At 42.5% G+C, this 23,524-nt stretch overlaps 1 protein-coding gene and 1 long non-coding RNA gene across 3 annotated transcripts; one reads left to right on the forward strand and one right to left on the reverse strand.

The window, feature by feature from the left end:
• Positions 1 to 227: 227 nt before the first annotated feature.
• fbxw4 (F-box and WD repeat domain containing 4) lies at positions 228 to 22,703 on the reverse strand. Its single transcript, XM_003963631.3, has 9 exons — positions 22,365 to 22,703; positions 19,829 to 19,924; positions 19,513 to 19,698; positions 19,233 to 19,365; positions 18,811 to 18,896; positions 7,209 to 7,274; positions 3,740 to 3,880; positions 751 to 892; positions 228 to 659 (listed from the first exon to the last, which is right to left on the reverse strand). The coding sequence occupies exons 1-9, from the start codon at positions 22,547 to 22,549 to the stop codon at positions 534 to 536; spliced, it is 1,161 nt and encodes a 386-aa protein (XP_003963680.2). The 5' UTR covers positions 22,550 to 22,703; the 3' UTR covers positions 228 to 533.
• Positions 22,306 to 23,475, forward strand: LOC115249569 (uncharacterized). 2 transcript variants are annotated; one of them, XR_003888243.1, is made up of 3 exons: positions 22,306 to 22,447; positions 22,663 to 22,784; positions 23,329 to 23,475. It is a non-coding gene; the product is annotated as an uncharacterized lncRNA (long non-coding RNA). The 2 variants fall into 2 exon arrangements; XR_003888242.1 differs by lacking the exon at positions 23,329 to 23,475 and having other exon boundaries at positions 22,663 to 22,838.
• The last annotated feature ends 49 nt before the right edge of the window (positions 23,476 to 23,524 follow it).

Below are 23,524 nucleotides of genomic sequence, written 5' to 3' on the forward strand. Positions count from 1 at the left end.
TTTACTGACAGGCTCCGGCATGCCCCCCTGCCCCATGAATGGGAGCCGCTGAGCCACAGTCAGTGTTGTGGTGCATCTTCACAGGAAATCCTCGCTGTCCTATTAAGGTGACTGTTCCTAATCTGACCAAAAACAAAACTCAAATTAAAGCATAGTGGGTAAAAGCTGCGGCTGAGGTTGTCCAAACAATGGCAGCAAATGAGGAAGTCCACGCGAGACACGTCCGATTGTCATTCAACCCAATCCAGTTCACATTTTATTGATGATAAACATGCCAGTGTTACAATGGCCCACTAGTGTGGGTTGCTGGGTGGACTAACAACTGAACATATATAAGATTTGTAAATCTTAAGATGAATCTTCAATAAAAAACAATAGAACTATACCTTTACCTTGTCCTGAATTTCCAATAACTTAAAATGTCAAATCTCAATATTTTTTCATAGACACAAAAAAAACACTGATTGAACCGTCAGATACAAAAGTCATGATAACATATTTCCCAAAAATACAGCTTTAAGAACAGACGTCATTTAGAAGAGGCTCTGGCTGAAGTCCAGAGTCTGCAGCGTGTTTGCCAGGGCCACGTACAGGTGGGAGCTGCTGAACTGCAGGCAGTAAACCGGGCTGGTCACGGGGTGGGCGCACAGCTGGAAGTACTGCCCAACAAACACAGACTGAGGTCACCACCGCGGTCACGTGCACAACATCACATTTCTGGCATTTCCCTGAAGGATGAACTCTACACACCTGAAGACACTTGGACTGTCGCTTGTCCCAGAAGCGCACAACGCCGTAGTAGGAGGAGCCACTGGCTATCATGTGATTCCCATCCGTCTGGATGCAGTACAGCGTACAGTCGTGAGGTTCCTCCCACTCTTTAACACACTTTCTGTTGGATACAGTTAAAAACTGTTAATATCAAAAGGACAAATGCTCAAATGTTTACGGTAAAAACAGGGCTACGCATTATCTCCTGTAAGTCTGCGCTACACTGGAAAAAGGTCAAAGGTAAAGTTTCCCAAAACTTTATACACCATTTGGTGCAAATAGAGAAACAGAAAACTGCCACAAATGCCCGGGACGCCTCTGGGTGGGCGGATCTGGGAAAATGTGTAAAGCTGGAAACTCAAACTGGATTCAAAGCAAAATACGTGATTTAAAAATAGGTCCGATTAATGACAGAGGCCACTTCTTTGTTTACAAGTTCTAGTTAACAAGAAGGTTAAAAGAAAGCGACAGACAGGGAGAGAGCGAGAGGCTCTGGGGTGGTGGCTGTGGTCAGGATGAGGGGAAGTATTTTAGGAATACTTCCCCTTTATGCCAATCACCATCGATCCTCCATTAGAGCACCTTCATCAATAAGTGATGGGGAGACACTTGGGGCAGACAGTGGGGCAGCAGGGATGTCTGGAGCTCCCTCTCCCTCACACACACACACACACACACACACACACACACACACACACACGCACACACACACAAACCTCTGAGCGAAAGGTCACCTATAGTAATTGTATCGCTCATTTAGTTAAGCAGCCTTCAAATACTCACTCACTCACTCACTCACTCACTCACTCACTCACTCACTCACTCACTCACTCACTCACTCACTCACTCACTCACTCACTCACTCACTCACTCACTCACTCACTCACTCACTCACTCACATATTTCCCCTAATATGTAAGTTTTTAATAAACAACATAATCAGTTAGAAGTTCACTGAGCAGGAAACTTGATTATTTGACTATTTGGATATTGTTCTATTCTCGATTGATTTTCCAGAAATACATTCTTGAGGCATACATGACCTTAACCCATGTTTTACGTGTTGTAAATTATAAAGTTACTTCACTTTTTCTTTTCTTTAAATCTCAATATCTCCAGATCTGGAGGATCTCACAGAAACTGAATGTGTTTATTGTTTCTTGCCTCTGCTGCTGGTGATGAGCTGTGACTTCCAGACATCTTAAACCTGCTTCATGACCCTGGGAGCATTTTGAGACTGGTAACATTTGACCATATTAATTATTAATATCTAAAGAGGGACCCCTGCCTGCCAATCTTCACCCCAGCCCCACTGCTTTCATTGTCCCCAGAGCAACTTGACGATCAGATCGAATTTGTCTTACTTGACTGACTCCTAGAAATACAGCCCAAACCCATCTACCCCCTAAATACACCTTGCCTTTTCTAACCAAGTGCCCTTTTTGCATTTATTACTGCAAGGGAGCTGCAATAATGTGATGCCCCATCAAGAAGCTGGTGAGAAAACCTTTCTAAAAATAAAAAAAATCATTGACTTTTAACGTCCTACTAAAAACAGTCTGTGATGGAACATTTCTTTTATAATGTCAGGGTGTATTCAAGACAGAATATTCACATTTTAAAAAGTGAAGAGCCCGCAAATACTGTTTACATTTGGTGTTTTGGTCTGTAGCCCCGCCCTCCTCTGATCGACCAATCACCATGTCAGCAGCATTTCAGCACCCAGGTTGCCAGCTAACACTGAGCTTCTGCTACAAACGTATCGGATCGCAAATGTCTGACGTAATAAACCCTGACTGGGCTCTGTACAGGAGATACCTTTGAAAGATGGAGACGGCCGAAAGACCGACACAGTAGTTGCTGATCTTCTCCTGGACAAGTAAGAATAAACTGAGTTTGGCTAACTTGATTCTAATTGATGTTGCCTCTACAGTCGAATAAGGTTAAGCGTGTTCGTTCATAATACACTAGCACGTATGCAGGCGTGTCATTATATTAACGAAGTAGGAAATCGTTTGAGAAATAAAAATGCTAACTCGCCATTGCTGACATTAGCAACACATTAGCAGAGCCTATTAGGGCAATAAAAAAAAGGTAAATACAAAAAAAGATCTCTGATCTCTTTACAAAAAGAGATCAAGGTGAGAAACAATCCAGTTTTTAAATAAATAATCTGTTTTTACTTTTGCTAGATTTGACCGCTTTATCCCTTTTGGGGTCATGGAGGAAGCACGTATGGGCAGAGGGAGGTCCACCCCTGGATGAGACGTCAGTTCATCGCAGGGCCCTATATGAGCATTTGTGGGTTCAGTACCTTGCTCAAGGGTACTTTGGCAGTGCTCTGTGCTACTACCAGAACACCTCCCTTGTTTTGGGCACACCGGGACTTGAACAGGAAACCCTCCACTTCCCCAAAAGACCGAGCTACCACCAACCATTGAACTGAATACCGCATGAGTATAAAGAGAATTTTAAAAAACAAAACAATAATTGACTATTCAGTTTAAGGCCAAAAGTCATTTTTTTGCAGACCAAGCTTTAAAGTTTAAAGTTTTGACTGTGTTTAAATGTGGAATGAGGGCGAGGGGCATGAGCACCATCAGTAAATGTGAAGTTCTTTGGCCAAATGTGTTTGTTTAGAACGCTTAGATGTGATATGACACATAACCAGCTGTCAACGTGGTACCTCCACAGATGTTACTGGCAACAACACATAAAAAAGACAGACAGAAAAAGAACTGTGTTATCAGTAAATGTATTTTTCCTCAAACCCCCCCACAGTAAAAAAATCCCCCAAAAAACAGAATCACGTTTACAGAAAGGCTCTAAAAAACAAGGTGCCTAATCTGCTCGAAGTAATGATGATGTATGGAGCGAACGCTTCACTGTGCTAATAATATAGTATAAATCATTGTATTTAATGCAGTAAATTTGAGCCCAGCCTGACAAACATATAACGCTGACACACCTTGGATTGAGCCGAAGGTCCCACATTCTAATAAAGGTGTCGTAGCCACACGTCAAGAGCTGGAACGGCGTCTCGAAAACGATATCCAAAACGCCGGCGCCGCGACGGAACTGGGAGCCAAGACTGCACACAAACTCCAGCCTGAGGAAGAGAGAGCATTGCAAAGAAGGAAATTCATGAACAAGAAGGAAAGAATCAGTGTTTTCAAAACATTTGGAACTGGTGATCGATGAACAAGCGGCGACAATGTTGCATTTACACCCATCAGATATTGAACCGAGCAAGACAAACGTAATCCATAAAGCTGTGTGGTGAGATCGTGGCTTGGTAGGTGGAAGTGAGCAAACACAAAATCTTGTGCAAGCGATACAAGTGATAAATAAAGAATGTGTCTGGTTGATGCGGTGTGACCTGTGTGAATGTGTATACGCTTGAAGCAGCAGCATGCTATTGTGATCACAGCGCTTTCCCGCTTGCTCCGAGCCTCTTGATTATTGGAGAATAACTTGCACTCAGCAGGGCAGATTATTGCAGAATAACTGTCTCTTTGTTGCCATTTAATACCCTCCATGACCGTGACTGTGTGCGACTCTTGCATGTTTGATACCTGCCCCGTAGCAACCATTTACAGGAGGCCACTGGCCTTGGTGACCAAGCAGTCTTGTGCTCCGACTCGTGCCCCCTCCCTCGCCCTGGAGCTCAATCCACAGGCTCAGGCTGGTAATCCTCCGGCCTTACCCCAGGGGGCCTTCTTATTGTACCAGGGCTTTCCCCACAGGTTGCATTATTGGGTGAGCGCTTTCTCATTGCCAGGGTCTCAACACTAAGCCCGGACCAATGGGGAGTCTGTGATAAGGCTGATTTTATGTCTGTGTGGGGCAGTGACCCCTCATTTTCCCTTTACCAGTAAACCAAATAGCTTAGCACATGCCACACTCGTTCAAACCAAAGGGCTAGGAGCTCGTCCCAGCAGCCTCATCACTCATCAAAAAAAGATATCATTAATTCATATCCAACTAAAACACGTCTTGGAACTGGATGCGGTTCTGGGACTGAAAAAAAAGGCCAAAAAGGCTTGAGGATAATAAAAACTAGGTTTCCATAAAATGGACCTGACATCTGTACATGGATCTTAAAGTCGGTAAAGCACTGCACGATTAGCAGGCGCACAGCGCAAGACAGCAGGGAGTCTCAAATTGGTAGGTCACTGACTTTTATGGATGCGTGTGATTACAGGATGGAAGCATAAGCATGTAATCTGTCAAAATGACTGATCTGTTAGCCAGCAGCGGCACAGGGGTCTGATGTGACCGTTCTCTCCTCTGCTTGTCTAGGTCCATAATGGTAAACACCTGAGAGTGGCCTCCAGCATGCCTGACTAGGAAGTACCGCGCGCAGGCGGCAAATAACAGTTTTCCAGCCGTAGGAAAACAATGCAGTCGGGAAAATGCCGACTGAATGAGAGTCTGCGTTTTACTCCCATCCCTGGCTCTGTTGGGGACCGGCGGCTATAAATGACTTGTGTTCTGATTCTCACAGCCAATTAAAAGAAGAGAGAAAGTGCAGAAGAAAGTATCCAGAGAAGAATTCTGGCCCGGAGGTTCCATACAAGGGGAATTTATTCACTGACCTTCAATCACCTGCAATCAAAACTGACCTTTGACCCCAGATATATAGACTACATTTGCATTGTGTGGTCTGTAAATGTGTAGGTCACAACGCGATGTCTTGGAATATTCTGTAAGAAGAATATGATGTCCTGATTTGGACTCACACAGGCCGGTAACACCTGCCGGCCACTTTATTAAGGCCAAAATGGCCAAATATCACAATTATTATAATCCTCCCTACTCCATTTGGACATGTGGGCCTTTTTTTTGGTTAATTTCATACATTTGGCTTTACTATATTTGATATGTTCTAATTTTCTCTATATTTTACTGATTATCATGCATATTTTTTGACAGGTTGGTTGGTTTCTGCCATATTCAAATGACATGTGTGTATTGACGATAATGACACCATATACCTAGACAGACATCGTGTGATTTGATTATTTTTCCTAAAGCAGAACCTATTTCCCAAAATGAAAACATGCATTTGTCAGCCTCATTCAGTCCCTAATGAGAACTACCCTTAAAGCCCGATGCGACTTGCTGCTGGAATGAATGGCGACGATTCAAATGGAAATCATCGTTTTTGGAAAGAAATAACCTTGCTGATTGAGAACAAAGCAGTTTGAGCTGCAGTGTGGCAGTTACTTTGTAAGGTGTGTAGACTGCTGGCCTCAGGGGGCACAGACAGTGATTGTTCCGATGGGGCTTCTGGCTGTGGGACATACAGCGTCTAAGTCCTGATTCCAGGCTGTCCTGTCTCACTGCAGGAGTCAGGTCAGCTTCAGGGGCCACACACACATGCACAGGTTCTGAAAGGAATCATTAATGAATTGACAATGTCGAAAAAAATAGCAGAAGCTAAGGGAATTATCCTTTATTGTAGAGAGAGGTGGTTAAGTCTGAGCTTTAAACGGGAGCCTGGGGATGCACTGGGAACAGGCAGCCTTGTCAAAAGGCATCTGACATGTAGAGAAAAGACGTCCCGCTGAGGTTTTTGTCAAACCTAAAAACAAACAAAGAGAAGCCACCAACCTGCTGCATGTCTACAAAACTGAGGCTGCACTCCAAGCTGAGAGACAGCTGACAGAGGCGTCACCCATCCACAATAACCACCTTAACACGTCGCACACTCCCGCGCACCGGAAACAATCCCGTTTTTGTATAACGGCGTTAACTGGGTTTCACAACCTTTTCAGCTTCAACTATTTCAGGAATTCAAACCAAGACAGTTGTATTTAAAAAAAAAAAAAAAGAAAAACAGAGGGGACTCGGAGTCACGTGCTGGTGGTCAGGCTCTGATTCCTCTGACGCCTTTTCTCGCCATCTGTCTTTAATCAGGATAAATGACTGAGCGAGTGTGGTGCTCAGGACACCCCCCCCCCCGACCCTTACTGGCCGATCATGATCACAAGACAATTGATACTGATCAGGAATATTGATAGGAAATTTGACAGGAAATATCTTCATAATCCCACAAATTCTGCACAACAGTTGTAGCTGATGGATGGTATATAAATATTTAATATTTATAAAGCTGCTGCTGACAGGATCATGAACCATGTTACAAATTATTTGGGGTATTCTGTTACAAAAACAGTGGATTTGCGTCACGGCTGTGTAGCCAAAACCACCCGAATATGCAACCAAGGATAAATAGTTCTATTCCATAGAGTCCTCCCAAAATTATTAAAACATTCTAAAGACAAATGGGGCCCAAATCAATAATAGCAAGTTCTCAAGTCAGAAGCCAATGTTTGCAAGTCATTTGTTGATGATAGAATCAATACCTACAGATATATCAGATAAACAAGAGACAGAATCCATTTTTTCTCTTCAAGAAAAGTCTGACTTACCGTTCAACATCCCAGATTTGCAGAGGAGAAATATTTTTACAGCAAGCAGTTCCTGTAACGAAGGAGCTGGAAATGAAAAAGAACAAACAAAGTTACATGTAAATAACATGGACACACACACACACGCACACACACGTAATCACTTTCTAAATCAACTTTTTTGTGAATTATAGGGGGAAGGTGTTATTTCATCTTTAATCTGAAAAAAGATCAAAAAGGTAAATTTACTAGTTTTGAAAATTTTGGCGTGAGGAACACACACACCCCCGCACACACTCGTGTCAATCCACAACATACTGTGTAGGAATAATAGGGGCAAATCCAAAATCACTGGTGATCCTTTGATTGGGACGGCAGCCTGGAAGTCTAGGTATGCAGTCATGCATGTGGAGAGGTGGGAGCTGTCAAAGGAGAGGGGAGGTGCTCGCTGGGAGTGCGTTGATGAGGTGTGTTTTGGTGTTGCATGCGATGTAGAGGGTGGGGTGATTGTCAGGGGTGCTGGTTGGTAGGGGGGCTTCAGTAGGGTAGGGCTAAAATCTCAAGGCTTATTGCCCTCCTACAGGGTTGACAGACAGGAGGAGGACCCGCCCTTTGTCACTTGGGCAGATAGTGATGAATGTCGCTGGCTGGGTGAAAACACCGTATTTTCACAATTCCCACCATCCCTGCCTGAATCTCCAATGTATCCATTTCAGGGAACATTGTGTGTCGTTTTGAAGCTGCAAAATCAAAATGGAGTTGCAATAAAGAAAAAAAGTTTTGAGAGAGCCAAAATTGAGAATAAAACTTAGCACAAAGGAGTCTGCTGCAGCCGCCATATTAACCACTATAGCTGTTATACACTGTAAGATTTTGGGGCGTCCCAGATGAAAGATGACCGTCGTGGACCAAAACACGGAACTATTACGTTGCACAGGTTCAAGGACAGACATCAACGTCTTGAGACCAAACATAACTTGACGCCAGCAACAGAAATGGGACAGGAAGTAGTAGTAGCGGCGTTACATGCTAAATGCTAGTAGATGTGCAATATAAGTAGCCCACCTCCAACTCCCTCCAACTTTCCTGAGCCTGTGCACATTCCCTTTCTCCTCTTCCACCTCAGACTTTTCTGTGCACATGACTATCAGTGTTACAGGAGTTCAAGTCCCATTCCTCATTGTTTTGCAGAGACTGTCAGGCAATCGTCTAGATTGCTAAAACTGCACAGTGCATACTGGCCATTAGGCAAAATTTGGGAGAGTTGAATTCCAGAAATTCCAAGTATGCCTATTCAGCACAGGATTTATGTCATTTATGCTGACCCCAGCGCTTGTAACCCAGAGTTGCTTTCATTTGAGGCCATAAGTGTCTGTGCAAAAGTTCCCATTGGTAGGTCGTCTTTATGTTTCAGCTCCACTGAAACTAAACTGCTTGATGATTTTTGGTTTCCTCCAATATGAAATATGCGGCTCTACCTTCAGCACCACTGGAGGAAACTTATTTCAGCTGCTTGTTTTGCCATCTTATTCTATCATGTGCTTATTACCCCGGGGGGAGGTTCTGAGCTAACGTGACTGGAAAGTTGAGCGTGTTCCAGCTTCCGTTCCCTCCCTTGACCAGCAGCACCTTGCTGACCTCATCCACACTCACCCATCCACTCTCTTTGCTCCCAACGGATCCCACAACACCGAGTTCCTCATTCCAACTTGTGGAATGTGGAAGTCTTCTATTACAGGCCCCAATACTTCCACCACAGTACCTCTACACTGCCACCACTCAAGACCCAGGTATTCCATATAGCTGTACCGCCCATTTCTATCCATTTACTTATTGCTTTCTTTTTTTGGAGTAATGGTACTCTTATCCTGGCTGGTTGCTGTTAGATGCACGCCCAAAAGATTAAGGTCACTGAAGGTTAACTTTATGACCATATGACCCATGTTGCATGTTTAAAACTTATTAACATTTCCCAATATAATCACTTAATTGATCTTTTATTTTAGGGTTAGTAAAATTGAACCACTTGTCATCAATAGAATCATTTTAATACTTCACTCTATATTTTTTTTTCATCCAGGGGCCGTTAAGATCCAACAGAAGTCTCAGGTAAGTGATACAGTAAAATAAATGTTGCTTTGCAAATTCCTGGAAAAAGACAAACCAAACGTCCAGACAGCACCGAGCCGATCTTTGATAGAGGGATGCCACACACAACAATGTGGGGAGGGAATGTGATGTCCTGAGTTGGGGGTAGGTAGGTTAAAGGGGTAGGACAGAACAGGGGATGGGGGGTGGTAGCTTAATACGCCTGACAGGCAGCTGTCAGGACCATTAGGCAGCACAGTCCATTGGCAAGCTCCCAGTAATTAGTGTTGGGTAAACTCATTTATGGTCCAAATGGGTCGGGCAGGGCCAGGACCAATATGCACAGTGGTTGACCCCTGACCCCACTGACACAGGATACAATAGGGTTGTAGTCACACTCAATATCTGGACCTTATTACTCTCCATTACTCACATTACTCACCCCTCACTGGGCCATGATGCTGGCAGAGGCAGGACAGGGGACAGCAGCCATACAATGAAAGAGCTACACCCCCTTGTCTCATCCCAGGCACTTTCGCCTCTTCTGAAAAAACCACCAGGCCTGATTGGAGGTCAGAATTTGCACTGATATTATAGCTGCTAAGGTCAGAGCCTCTCTCGCCTAATGTGGGGTAAGCATGTCCCTCAATACCAGTCCGTGCACACACGCACGTCTATTGGAAACCTACTGGACTTTGCACCTTCTGTAAGATGATTAGATTGTTTCAAAGAAGCGGGAAAAACAAATCCAGTTTTCTCACTTAAGATATACGTACTCAACGAGGGGTCAGTTTAGATAAACAATAAATCTCGGCAAATTTGGGATATCCGTTCTGCAATTACCCAAAACCGGAAACATCCCTCGGCGAAATCCTTGTGAAACCCACTGATTAATGAATTAATTCCTAACGAAAATGTCTGTGCTATTAATACACTCACACTGACCAAGCAGGGTCACCATTCTCTCCTTCTTAGGTTCCTCCCCTCTTTCCTTCTGTCATCATTAGCAGCCTGCTGGGCCACTGCTGCCGTTTGGGTAACCTCATCGTCTAGCTGTATTATCTAAGGGCCCATGTGACAGGGTCACATAAACTCACAGAGTGGGAAAACACACACACACACACACACACACACACACACACACGCACACACACAAACACACACACACACACACACACACACACACACACACACACACACACAAATGTGCATACATGGTTGAAACGTAGACAGGGACACACATATGCACACATACAAGGTTTGCCAGCCCCTGCTGAGGGTTGAAAGCAACAGTACCAATATTGTTAGCTCTACATCAACACGATGACCCCACAGAGAGCGCCACGCTTGACCAAAAGCTCAGCTACGGAACAAAGCTGCACCCTTATTCTTTATTTGATATCTCTAGTTGCCCCCCCCAATATATCATTGCATTACATAAATACATCCAATGCTTGATTAGAAACTCGTGGCAAACTTGCACACACACACATTCACGGTGAAAGGCTACTGGTTGGGGAGGTGTACACAGATAGGACAGTGATCTACGCAGATCCTGCAAGTGAGCCAGCGTCTGGCGAGATACAATCATTCACCAGAATGTGCTACGGTTTCTAATCACTAATACTAGCGCACACGATTACGGCTGCGGCTATCTCGCTTTTACAATTCCAGCCTGAACACAACCAAAGTGAGGTGGGGAGGGACCTAACGGGATCCTCCTGGTGACAAGCAGGGAGGCTAGAGTGGGACAGAGTGGATGGCGTTCATGTGGAAACCACGTTCCCACGAGAGGGAGTCGGTCTGTTGTAAAGAGGTCATGCATAACAGTAATACCTTCTTAATGTGACCATAAGCATTATTATATTACTGCAGAGAAAGTAAGTCCCAAGTGCAAATACTTAGAGAGTAATCTGATGTAGTCGGCCCCTGGATGCAATCGACGAGTGGTGTCATCATTATAGAATTAAGAACGCAATTCAAAATCGAATTTCTATTGCAAAAAGATTCTTCTTCAGTGTGTAGTAACCTGGCCATAATTGCCCTGACTGACAAATGATTGAAATTCTTGCCTTTAATAATGACCATCTTGACTTTTGTTGGAATTACGGAATTCCCAACAAGTCCTCTGTTGAGAGGATATAATACAAACACAAAAAGTAAGTCAGTATTTATCTCAGCCTCTGCCCCAAGGACCAATTACACATGAATGCAAGAGAACAGCCCACATCCCTGCTCTGGGAATGTGGAGGCATTTCAGCTGTGGACTCCAGGGGCGGTTTAGCTTTGCCCAGCCACCCTCCACCCCCACACCCCAAAGCTCCCATCAGAAAGAGGGTTGTTAATTTGTTGCGCTTGACCCCGGGCTTTGTGCCTGACGTGTATCTAGTTTGTAAAAAGTGCTTTTATCTGCTTTCTAAATATGCTTGAGCTCAAAGGGTTATGATGCTTTAATAGCGGTCAGGGATTTAGACAATGGTCAAAGGGTGCAAGTACTGACCCCTGCTGACAAAGACACACACACAGACACACACATTCACACACATTCACACACACACACACACACACACACACTTCCTTTTATTTTCCTACTGTTCCCCTGCTAACCCTTTTTTATGCATTGATATACATGGACACTCATATGCACCATCACAGAGATGAATGTTAACTCAAAAAAGGCATGAAATTAAAGACACACACACACACACACACACACACACACACACACACACACACACACCACCCCGTCATAGCCCTTTTGGCTTCTGTTTGTCACTCCTGTGTGCAGGGTCACCAGGACATTCCTCAGCCGGCCTCTCAGCTCTGCCCATCCAGCTGGAACAGACCAGGACCCAACATAGGACCATTCCTCGTTGGAAGTTTACGTCAGACACAGCACGCCAACGGTCAGAGGGGTCATCGTTTAATTATTTTTTATTAAAAGAGTCAATATTTAAGGCAGAAAATGAACATTTGGATTAGATTTAGATGTTAGCTACTTCGTTATTATCAATTAGAAATGGTGCTCACTTTTTTTGATAGTTGTCCTGTGTGCGAGTGATTGAGCTGCTACTTGACAACCATTAAAAAGCCTTTTTGTACAGATACAGCATGTGTATGTTCAGGATGATTTAAAGGCGTTTCGACCAAAAAGGTCACCACATCCATTTGACACTCCTTGATTTGGCAAGTGAAAGAGCCACAGGTTAGTTAGCAAACGAGCTAGAAGACATAACTGCATTAGTCAGTGTTACAGTTAAGGTTATTTATTTTGTAGCATTATGTTAGGACTACTGTAACGTGCAAGCTAATAATCCAGCTGACACTGAAAAATGAAGCAGAATACAGATAAGACTTAACACAGATGATAACTGATGTAATGAGATCTAGTCCATCACAGAGATCTTACCAACGGTGTCGGTCCACTCGGCGCCAACTAGAGTTAACAAACTGTACTTTCAGTTGACTTTAAAGTCAAATGCACGCTCACACTCTCGAGTCGGTAGTGACTTGTTTGAAAAATGCAAACCCAAAAGTAAGACCGAACTTTGTAAACTGTAGTAAAAACTTCAATTCTAAATTCTAACTAAAAGCTTGAAGCATTAGTTGACAGTGAACCACAGCCAAAGCTGTTAGTAATTCTTTTAAAAAATATATTTGAGTAATGTATGTTTTACCAGAGCTTGGTTTTAAAACAGTATTTTTTCACACAAAATGAGGGAAAGTGCAGTTAAACTTGGCATGAGCTGCAATTGTCTGGAGATATTTCTGGTGCAAGTCGGTGAAAAGAGGAGTCTGTGACAAGTGTTTGCATGGCTGGGGCCAGCAAAGAGCGCGACTGACATGTTTTAAATTGGGAACCACTAGAAGCAGAGGCTCAGTGATCACAGAGCTTTGTCCTCCTCAAAATGTGGTGGGAGTGACGCTCATTAGGATAATGTGCTGTATGGATAACACTGCCATCGCCACATATCACACACTCCCACGCTAGTGGGTTCTATACACAATGCACACATACACAATATGTTAACAATTCACTATATACAGTCGAATCTGCTTCAAATAAATATGCACGTTGCACCAATGGATATTACTCATTAATAATCAAGTTCTATAAAGCAGACAATGCCTTTTCTCAAAATGCACCATTCAAAAGCTTCGATGAGCTTCATGTGGGGCTGCCAAAGTTAATGTTTTAATCTAGATTAACGCCTTTGCACGATTATTCTGACTTTTAGAACATTTTAGTGCAGTTAACGTGTGCAGCACATGCTCAACTCCATTCCCTGGTGAGGACTGGTGCTCTGACCCGTTTGTAGAACATCGTCAAATAAATCGGCAGATAAGTCGCAGGAAACTGAAGGGCGAAGACTTTATGAAGGTGTTGCCAGTTGGCTCTCATGATATTTCCTTATTTTGATATCTGGACACCACATTTGTTCTACAGTTTTAATCACACGAGGTGAGTTTATACATCACCTTCTATTAGGCTTTTTTTCCCTCCCACAAAATGTAACATTTAACAATGAATGGAAATTAATCAAGATTGATGTAAATCATCATTCACATTCAACCCTAAGGTCAATTTAAAGTAGTTCACCGGTGGATTACTAGCAGAGAGCCCGGGGAGACCAAGCCAGGGGAACACAACGCCAGATCATGTGAACCCCGAAACAGTGGTGAACACAGCACCACTGACCTGCCCCAAAACAGGTGTCACAATATTCTTTTTCACTGCGTAAAACGTATACACATGGTTCGTTATGGCAATTATAAAGCACCAGAATTTATTTTGAAAGTTACAAGGCTAAAGGCTGTGTGAAATCATGACATAAATCCATTGTTTTTCATTTAAAAAGAGGACAAATCAGCGTATTTGTGATTAGTCTTTAAGATATTTTCCTTAAAAAGAAATAAATCTTTACATGTTTAATTGAATGTCACCATTTGAACCGTGTGAGATGTGGGACAGTTTCAGAATCTTTCATGTACCAATTAACTTGCATCTTGCATGAAAATGCTTTTCCCTTGTAAACTTAAGACCCAAGAACACCTGTATGAGGCCGTCGCATAATGAAAGGTTTTACATGGTGTGTGTGTGTGTGTGTGTGTGTTGGAAGTTTCTTTCAGTGCGTGTTTATGTGTGAGGTGTCTGTAAGGTGTGTCGCTCTCCATGAGAATGTCTGCCTGTAATGCATGTCTGCTTGAAGCTATCTGGAATGTAAGGTGTGTGTGTGAGTGTGTGTGCATGTGTCTGTGTAATGAGGGGGTTCAGAGGGAGCTGTGATTATTCTCGCCTCCTGTGGTGTGGGTCCTCTGGCTCAGAGGGCCCCAAGGAAAGCGCCCTGTATTTAGGGTGTGGGAACGCACATTCTGCCCCCTTATTTCTGCATTGTTGCAGCCTCACTCTTTTCTTCTCTTTTTTTAACTAATTGAATTCTTGACTCCTGAGCCACGGGGACGGCTCGGGAGAGACCAAAGAGAAAGACATGAATTTCAGGCTTTTTCTTGCGGTTGAGTGGGGCAGAGCAGTGGGGGTGAAATTGGAGTGTGTGGGGTTGGTTGGTGGAGGCAGCAGTAAGGAGGTAGTGGGTGGGTGGGTTTTGGAGTCAGAGAGGGGAAGGCTCTGGCTGGCTGGGTGGCTGCTGTGGCGTCACCCTGTACTTTGATATTGGAGGTTAAAGGTCGTCCTCCCCCAGTGGTGCTGAGAAAGTGGCGAATTGGGGATGGTTTATCCAACAATAAATTTCTCCTTTTGGAAACTTTCAAAAGCGCTTTTGGCCCCTGCAACATCTTTGTAGTTGTGCTTGAGGAATTCTAGACAAAACAATTCTAATCCCCTCCCTGTTCTCACCTCTCTTCAGGGTAGCTTCTCCCTTCACTAACTCTATACCCCCCAAACCCCAACTGAGATCCAAGTCAGAATACCTACCCAGTCTGGCCAGAAGTTGACACAAAACAATGTACAGACATTTCTGTCTTTAAGCTGCTTTGTTACAGGAGCAGCGACTTGTCAAACATACCTGCATTAATGCTTTTAACTCAAGAGAACCATCTGAAGTATTTGTGTGGACTTAAAAACAAATACCATTATAAATCCGTTATCTTTCGGTATTTTCCAGAACCGCCCTTACTGACAAATGACTTTAAATCATTTGACTTTTGTTGGAATCACGGAATTCCCAACAAACGGAACCAGTCTGATGGAGAAGAGGACAGGAAATAAATAAACAGTCAATATCTGACTTGAATCCTGTCAGAGACACGTTATCAAACATTACTGAAGTAGTAAAGTACTAAACTCTGACCTGGTCATCCTTGTATAAAAACATCAGAATATAAGGGTTGACATTATGTCTGACACTCAGCCCAACATTTTTGGCGACATTGAAAAAATAAATAATAATTAAAAAAACTCATTATTTATAAATCTATACATTTTGACTGAACCAAGCTTGCAGGGCAAATCAAACTGCGTTCCCGCTGCCTCAGCACGTTTTTCCGTGCAATTACCACTAATCACAATTACTAATTAATGCAGCCATTTTAACTTGTGCCATATGTCACCAAAAAGTGAACCATAGCTGGACAAGCGCAGCCTTGTCTGAGAAATCCTCCCAGCCTCGACACGGAGTGAGATCTGACCCCCCGCTACACGTTTGCAGTAACCCTGCCAACACTCCAGCCTGTTAGGTCTTGTTTCAATGAGAACGAGGTTAGTGCCGAAAACCCCAAAGTCAACTATTAGCTAACGATGTGCCTCACATCCAATGGCCAACAGACAACAAGCACGTAACATGGAAGGGAAACCAAAAACAGGGGGTAGGGGAGAGGTCTCCGTGTTAGTCAGGTATAAACACAAAAAAAACCCGAATAAAAAAACAGAGTCTGCCCGATAATGTGAGCAGGCTTTGTGGTCAATCCTGTGCAGATTATTGAACTGTCAGAACTAAAATAAAACTGAGGTGATGAAAGCATTGTAATGGTTCATAATGGCGATTAAAGAAGTGACGGATCTCGTAAGCCCTCCTTGTGTTTCATTGTTGGATGGGTAGCTGTGTTCAGAGATCACATTAGCAGGTCATATCACGACTGGACCAGGGATATAAAAGAAAAACAAGGTCCAGGTCCACGACAACCTGACGGGATCAATATGTTTCCAAGGCATCGGGGAGAAAAGGTGTGGGCGGCTGTCTGGCGCCAACCATGGCATTTCACTGAAGCCATAATAATCCTGACCAACAGACCTTGAGATGATATCAGTGGAAAATGATAAAGGCAGGGATGGAAACGGAGCACAGACGCTTTGTGTGCGCGTGTGGAGGCTGGATTATCTGAAATGTATTGATGATCACATAATGTGACACCAAAAAGGTTGGGAGCTCATACTGCTGAAGAAACTTTGGTTCCAAGCCCAAGCTGCTTTGTAGAGACCATTCATCTGAGCTGAAATGAGCTTTTTTTTGAGGGGGGGTGGTGTGCATCTCTTACATTTACTTTTTACAGTAACCTCTCCTCACTGAAACTCAGTTATTTATAAAATGGAGCCATTGTTTTTTGGCCTAATGCAGTGCTGTAATGCACACTAACGGTTGGTTTGTGGTCAAATAAAAAGCACTGTTTTCTATTAATCATCCAACATTAGCATCAAAATACCTCCATGACAGAAATGGTCTTTATCAAAAACATGTACTCTAGTTTCCAGGTTTGGTCTAGCGCATCTGTCGTGATGTGAGGTGTTCCCATGTTGCGTGTGTTTCTAATCTGTTGTCATGACTACTGCAGTCAGGTCTTAACAATTCCGTTTCAGGCCATTTATACGAATGTTGACTGGCCAGTTCTGTTGCCAGCACGACAAAGTGACGTCCAATAACACCATGCTGAGTGGTCAGAAGCTCATCCCTTATATTAGAACAGGTCTATTTTATCTTTTTTTTTTTTTTTATGGAGTGGAACATGTTAATGTTACTGACCAGCAAGGTTACATTTAAAAACATTGATGCGCATGTGGAATAAACACATATTAATTCTGAAAAGAGGCCATTTCGGTGAGTGATCAAAGCAATCTTTAGGGTGTGAAGCTCAGGCAGTAACATTTCTAACACAAGCCGCTCTTCCTCTCTTCCCTCTGTTCTGTGCTTGAAGCCATGCTGTGCAGGCAGTCACCATTTACCAGACTCACTCCAAAGGAGCCTTTAGGCATCTTACAAACTGTGTGACATATGCCACAAGCAAATGCCTCTGATTGTTTAGCACAATGAATTACGACATCTGTTTTGAGTTGTACATCTGGGAAGAAAATCAGCCTGTTGACTGGAAACCACACAGGTTGCAACTATCTGTTGTTAGAAAACTGTATTCTTTTACATTATTCATTACACTGATTTTAACACTTTGAATGCATAAACCAACTTTCCATTTAAAACAAATTACATATGTGCTCTTTTTCTGCTGTTACACACAAATCCAAGCATGTTCAAACTATGCTAGATCAAGATATACTACCGTAGACAGGGATACTAGATAATTGTAAAACCTGTTCTTTCAAGTGCCCATCAAGCATAAGACACAAAAATACAAATGTTTTTCCATCAAGAATTGACTAAAAGAAGATGTGCTTGGGTTTGTTTGGTGTGTGGTGCTGAAGTGTGTTGAACAGGTTTATCAGTAAGTTGACACCTGGTCTGCAGGAGAATTTTAATTAACCAGGTCGTTGGTCAGTAAGAAGTAAGGACTAAGTTCCCATTATCAGAGGGTGGCGAGTGGACTATTTCAGGCAGTAAATTGGAGAATTAATGATGTGGATAATCTGCCTGTTCCTCTCAGATCTGAGCGATGCAAGTGCCCTGATAAACTGCACTTCCTATTTCCTTGTCTCAGCAGTCACAGATTTCAAGTCAAAGCCAACACTTTACTTGCTGCTTACTAATTTACAGGATCTTGAGAGAAGTTCAAAACCAAATCCAAATGAGATTTTTACAGCAATCACATTTGATCAGCTACAAACAAATCTGGCATTTTGTGTCTAAACTGTAAAGTTTCTGGTTTATTTGAAGCAGATTTACAAAACCGGTTTCCGAGGACCTTCATTTTTGACAATATATAGAGTGGAAGGAGAATTCTTTTTATTTCACTCTATTCGGGGTATTTAGGAGTGGGGGTCAGATAGAGGTAGGACAGTCCGGATCAGTTACAGGTAGGTGTGTGTGTGTGTGTGTGTGTGTGTGTGGACTTGCTTCTGTGTGGATTATCAAGTCTGTCATATAGTAGCATAAATGTACATTAGCATGTAACAGAAATTCGACTTCACGAGAACACTATCCACACAGAATAAAGACTCTTTTTGCAGAAAAATGTCAATGTGTTCTCAAAGCAATGCACAAAGACAAACCAAACTGAAAACATAGCAAATTTAGGCACCAACAGTTCAGGAAAGACAAGCTGGGTCAGAAGGCAAAAAAAAGGTTCTCACAGAAGGTGACAGCAGGATTCTTATTTCTGTCAAACATCAGCCAACGAAGCATTGAATTCTTACTTTAGCGAAGGATTAATGGCAACAGACCACACTCTGTCGTTCATATGAAGCGTCTCTCGCGGGTACGTGGAAGCCAAAGTCCAAATCTAGAGCAAAAAAAAGCAACATGCTGGATATTTGTGGATTTTACTGTGGATTTTATGCAATATATTATATATTGTATATCAACAGAATGAATGGAGACCAAGTTTAGAACATTTACCAACACCAAGTCCATCAAAATTTGTATCTATTGTGGTGAAAGTGAATTTATCGCCACTTCTCTATGACAATTAACCATTATCATATACAGTATATCATACTGTAATTGTGTAGATCAATAGAGTTGACATTTTGTTGCTATAGTGACAGGAAATTCTTTCAGCAACAATAGTATCATTGAATTCAAAACACAACATTCCAGGGTTATAAAATTATCCTACCCGGGTTGTTTGGTCTCTGGATCCACTGATGATCAACCCATTCTTAGTATCCAGGCAGTTCACTTCCTGTTTATGACCTGAAAGTTCCACGGACTTGTAGTTGCCCCTGTTGTATACCAGGATCTTCCCATCACTGGAACAAAGGAAGGGGGTTAAACTCTTAAAAATGAATCACTATTGAACTCCTCCAAGTCTTCAATGACCAAATGGAACCAAAGAGCTCCACAATAATTCCTGCATGCTATTTCATAAACACATGTCGCAGGGGAGAGGAAGTTACCTTCCACCACTGATCAGGTGAGAGTCAGTCAGCGAAAAGCGACACACATCTCCTTTGTGGCCTGAGTAGGTTTCCTTCGGCTTCCGAGAGAATTTACTGGAAGCCTGACGCAGATGGTACGCTCCAATCTCCCCGGCCTGAGACAGAAAGAGCGTGTCCCCATCCAGCTGCAGCCATGGCAGTAGCCTGCAGAGAGGCCACGTGATTCATGTAAGAAACAACACTTTAGCAAGGGCGAGAATGCTTTGTACGTTCTAAAATATGTATATTAAGGGATGGCGTGCAAGAAAGGTACGGCTGGAAACAATTTACTTACTTTGTCTTCCACTTGAGAGGAGTAGCCCTTTTACAGATCCCGTTGTACCAGTTCTGAGCAGTTCTTACTCTGTTCTTCAGTGGGATGTGACCATATCTGCAACAGGATTTAAACTATCACTTGACCGAACTTTAATCAATATAGGTGTTTCTGTTAACTAATTTAACCTGTATAGTTTCAGAAGTGAGGGGGGAAAATGGCAGCATTGTTTTAAAGCTAGAATCTGACAACAATGACAATGACTAGACAACAATGGAAAACCAGGACTAGTCTCCAAAAATAAAAGCAAATAAAGCTTTAGATAAAACAAAAATGTTAAAGCAAAAGAATAAAATTTTGCTCTAACATTTTTCTCCTAATAAACAGTGAATGATAACATGTGTAATCAAGATGGTTTCATTACATATAAATAGAAAATATAAAGCTGATGGAAGGGGCCAGGCTTCAATAATATGGCACGTTGTTGCCGTAGCACAATTGCCTCACAGCAAGAAGGTTGTGGGTTCAATCTCCAGCTAAAACAGGCCTGTCTGTGTCTCTCCACGTTTGCACGGATTTCCTCCAGGTGTTCCAACATCAAATATCCCACAGATTAGGTTGGCCCACAGTGGCAGCGGCGGGGCGGATCAGGACTGTCCATCTCCATCTTTACTCGAACATCATTGTTCACCCGATATAAAATAACAAATAAAAAAGCTGCTTTTTCTTCTGAAACCGTGATTCTGGGAGACAGACACTATAACATGCCTCTGTACGCCATTTCAATGGATTTAAAATCAAGAAGTAAGACGTGATCAGGAGCTTTGAGTTCAGGATACAGAGGGTTCATAAAACACCAAGAGAGACATTCTATTTAGGATTAGTTCACTGATCAGGGGCTAAAAACCATTTATACATACTAACCTATCAAATCTACAGGATTCACTGACTTCAGTTGGGGCCTGTTTGTGAGTTTCATATTCAAAAATGTAGATGCAGACGCTTCAAAAAAAAAGATTGACTTCTCTCACAGTGACATTTTAGGGTATGAAATTCTGTTCATGTATAAAAACTATTCGATTCAATTCTAAAAGCAAGCGAAAGTGTTTGTAGCTACTAAAATAGCTCAAACAAGTACCAAAGACTGACTTTCGAAGTAATAAACCAACGAATCGTCTATTGCACCCAAAAATCAAAGAGGGTACTTTCAATCATGCTCCCCAGAATCAGTTTAGTGCACGTCATCCCTTTGCTGTCTGTCTCCACTGTATCTCTCCAACAAAGGCTAAATCGACCTTCCAAAATACATTTACCACTAATCACAATATCATGATAATTATAAACAGCAATTGCTCCACCACCAAACAACACAAGTCACCAAAGGGGCAGTACAGGAGGGGCTGTTAGCTAAAGACAGTGACCTGTTATTACACAGAACTGTACACAGTGTTGCAGCATTTCTGTTTGCTAAAAAAAAATCAGGTTTCATGCAATCTAAATACATGGATGATCACTGGAAATCTGAAATATGTGGAGTTGCAAATATATTATTCATCCTTGTTGGCCCTGCGATGAGCTGGCAACTTTTTCAGGCTGGGCCCCATTTCTGGCTGGAAGGCACCTGGGAGAAGGCTCACCCCCCCCCACCCCCCACCCCCAAATCCATTTCAAAGCCAATGGGGGCAGACCTAACTTTGGTGCCTTACACAACACAGAATATGAGAAGGGTGTATGAACTGTGTATTTCTGGTTGTACCTATGTGATGTGTGCAGTATTTATAGGTGTGCATATTGAATGATTGTTTTAGGTCAGGCACTTGTACCTGTGTTTAGACTACATATATTAGGGGTCCTGACCAGTTACTTTGGGAAGTAGGACTGCCACATGACAGTGGCCCTCTTTAAAATAAAGCCTAGCATTCAGATAAAGTTGTTGAACACTTTTCTTATCACACTGAGTGACTGAGTAGAACAATGTGAATCAGCCTCTTTCAGCTAACTTTTGTAAAGAACAGAACACACCTGGCGGACACTCATCTACAAGAGTCACTTGGAACTTTGTTGTCCAATTACGCCACAGGTGACAAAAACTGTACAACAACATTACAACAACAGTACAACTTTACAACAACTGTACAACAGTGATGTAGCTGCAGCCCCCCATTAAGCAACCTTTAAACAAATAGACATTTATTTAGTTATTTATTTACAAATATTGACCAAGAATGCAAATGATTGTTTTATTTATATTCATACATTTCTATGAACCGAAATGATTGTAGTTCTTGTTCAGGAATATGACAGGCCTAAGTTTTTAAAAGGTGAGTGACCCCTCGGGCTCTGCCCCCCCACCCCACCAAAGCAAAACATCCAGATAGCCTGAAGTCAAACGGGGGACTGGAAAAACAGAACAGGGGGACAGAAAGTAGACATTCAAACAGGTTATGCGCATTAAATCAGCACCAAAAGATGAAATGTTCCTGATCAACACTTGTTTGGTCAAAATTAAGCTACAGAAGCAGCAACTGCCCTCCTCAGCGTGTAACTTGTATCTTACTTGTCGGTCCCGCTCCAAGTAATCCCAGTGTTTAAAAACTCTTTAGCAACGTTCCTCCAGACAGCATCGCGGTTCAAAAACTGGTAAGTACTTTTACAAACTTGAGATAGGCGACCGAGAGACTTGAAGTCCAAATATGAGAGGATGTGATAAAGAACATCATCCGGCAGCTGGAGGAACAGCATGGTGGGCGCTGTGCCGGCACGCCCGTTCCCTCCTCGTACGCGCCGCCACCAGAGATTTTCGTTTGTAATAAAAGAGGGTTGTTTAATAACGCAAACATTATTCCATTTTTTAGAGAGCAATACGACGAATGAAACAGGAAGCAGGAAACCAGTGAGTCTGTGGTGACGTCACGACGCACGCCGACGTGGTGACGTCGGTCGAGGGTCCGCGGGGGTGACCGGAAGAAGGCCTGACGTTAGTTACTTTATGTATAGATATTCATCATAAAAACGGGGTTTTTCTAAATGTATATGGGTGTCGCGTCGTGTGTGCACTTAAAGGAAAAGCGGTAGGAGAGGAATGACAAAATGCTGTTCTTCCAACAAAACAATGATTTAAAAACAGATAAATCCGCAAATATGTTAAACACAAGGTTCAACATCATATCCAACACTATTTTATACCTCAAACCGTGTTCTATCACCCTCATGATACACATTTGTAAAAATACAATTTCAGAACAAATGGTAGACCTAACCCTTAAAAATAGAAATTCCAAATAAAATAACTTTCTGTGTGATAAGGTTTCCCCAATGTATTTATCTTTATTTGTATCTATAATTCAGGCATTCATGTTTATTTTATCATTTTCATAAACATCAATTACAACAGGTCTTTTATGAAATACAAACTTTTTTTTGTAAGATATAACATTGAATAATGAAAACACTAAACTAAATAACTTGACTATCAGTCATTCTAAAGGGAAAGTTACATTAAATCATTGAAATCGACACAGGAGCATCACAAGGACTGGATTTTCTTGAGCCAAGAGTTCTTTTCCTGATCACTGGATGACTGAGAACACTCATCAACAAGCATCATGATCCTCTTTCATTTGCACTTCTCTGTTTTAAATAAATAAATGTTGTTTTTAAAAAAAAAATTCTTCCAGATTTCCTGCCGACACCATCGTCCTAACTCAGAGTGTAGTG

This window comes from Takifugu rubripes, chromosome 4 (assembly GCF_901000725.2).
Source record: "Takifugu rubripes chromosome 4, fTakRub1.2, whole genome shotgun sequence".
Taxonomy (NCBI): Eukaryota; Metazoa; Chordata; class Actinopteri; order Tetraodontiformes; family Tetraodontidae; genus Takifugu; species Takifugu rubripes.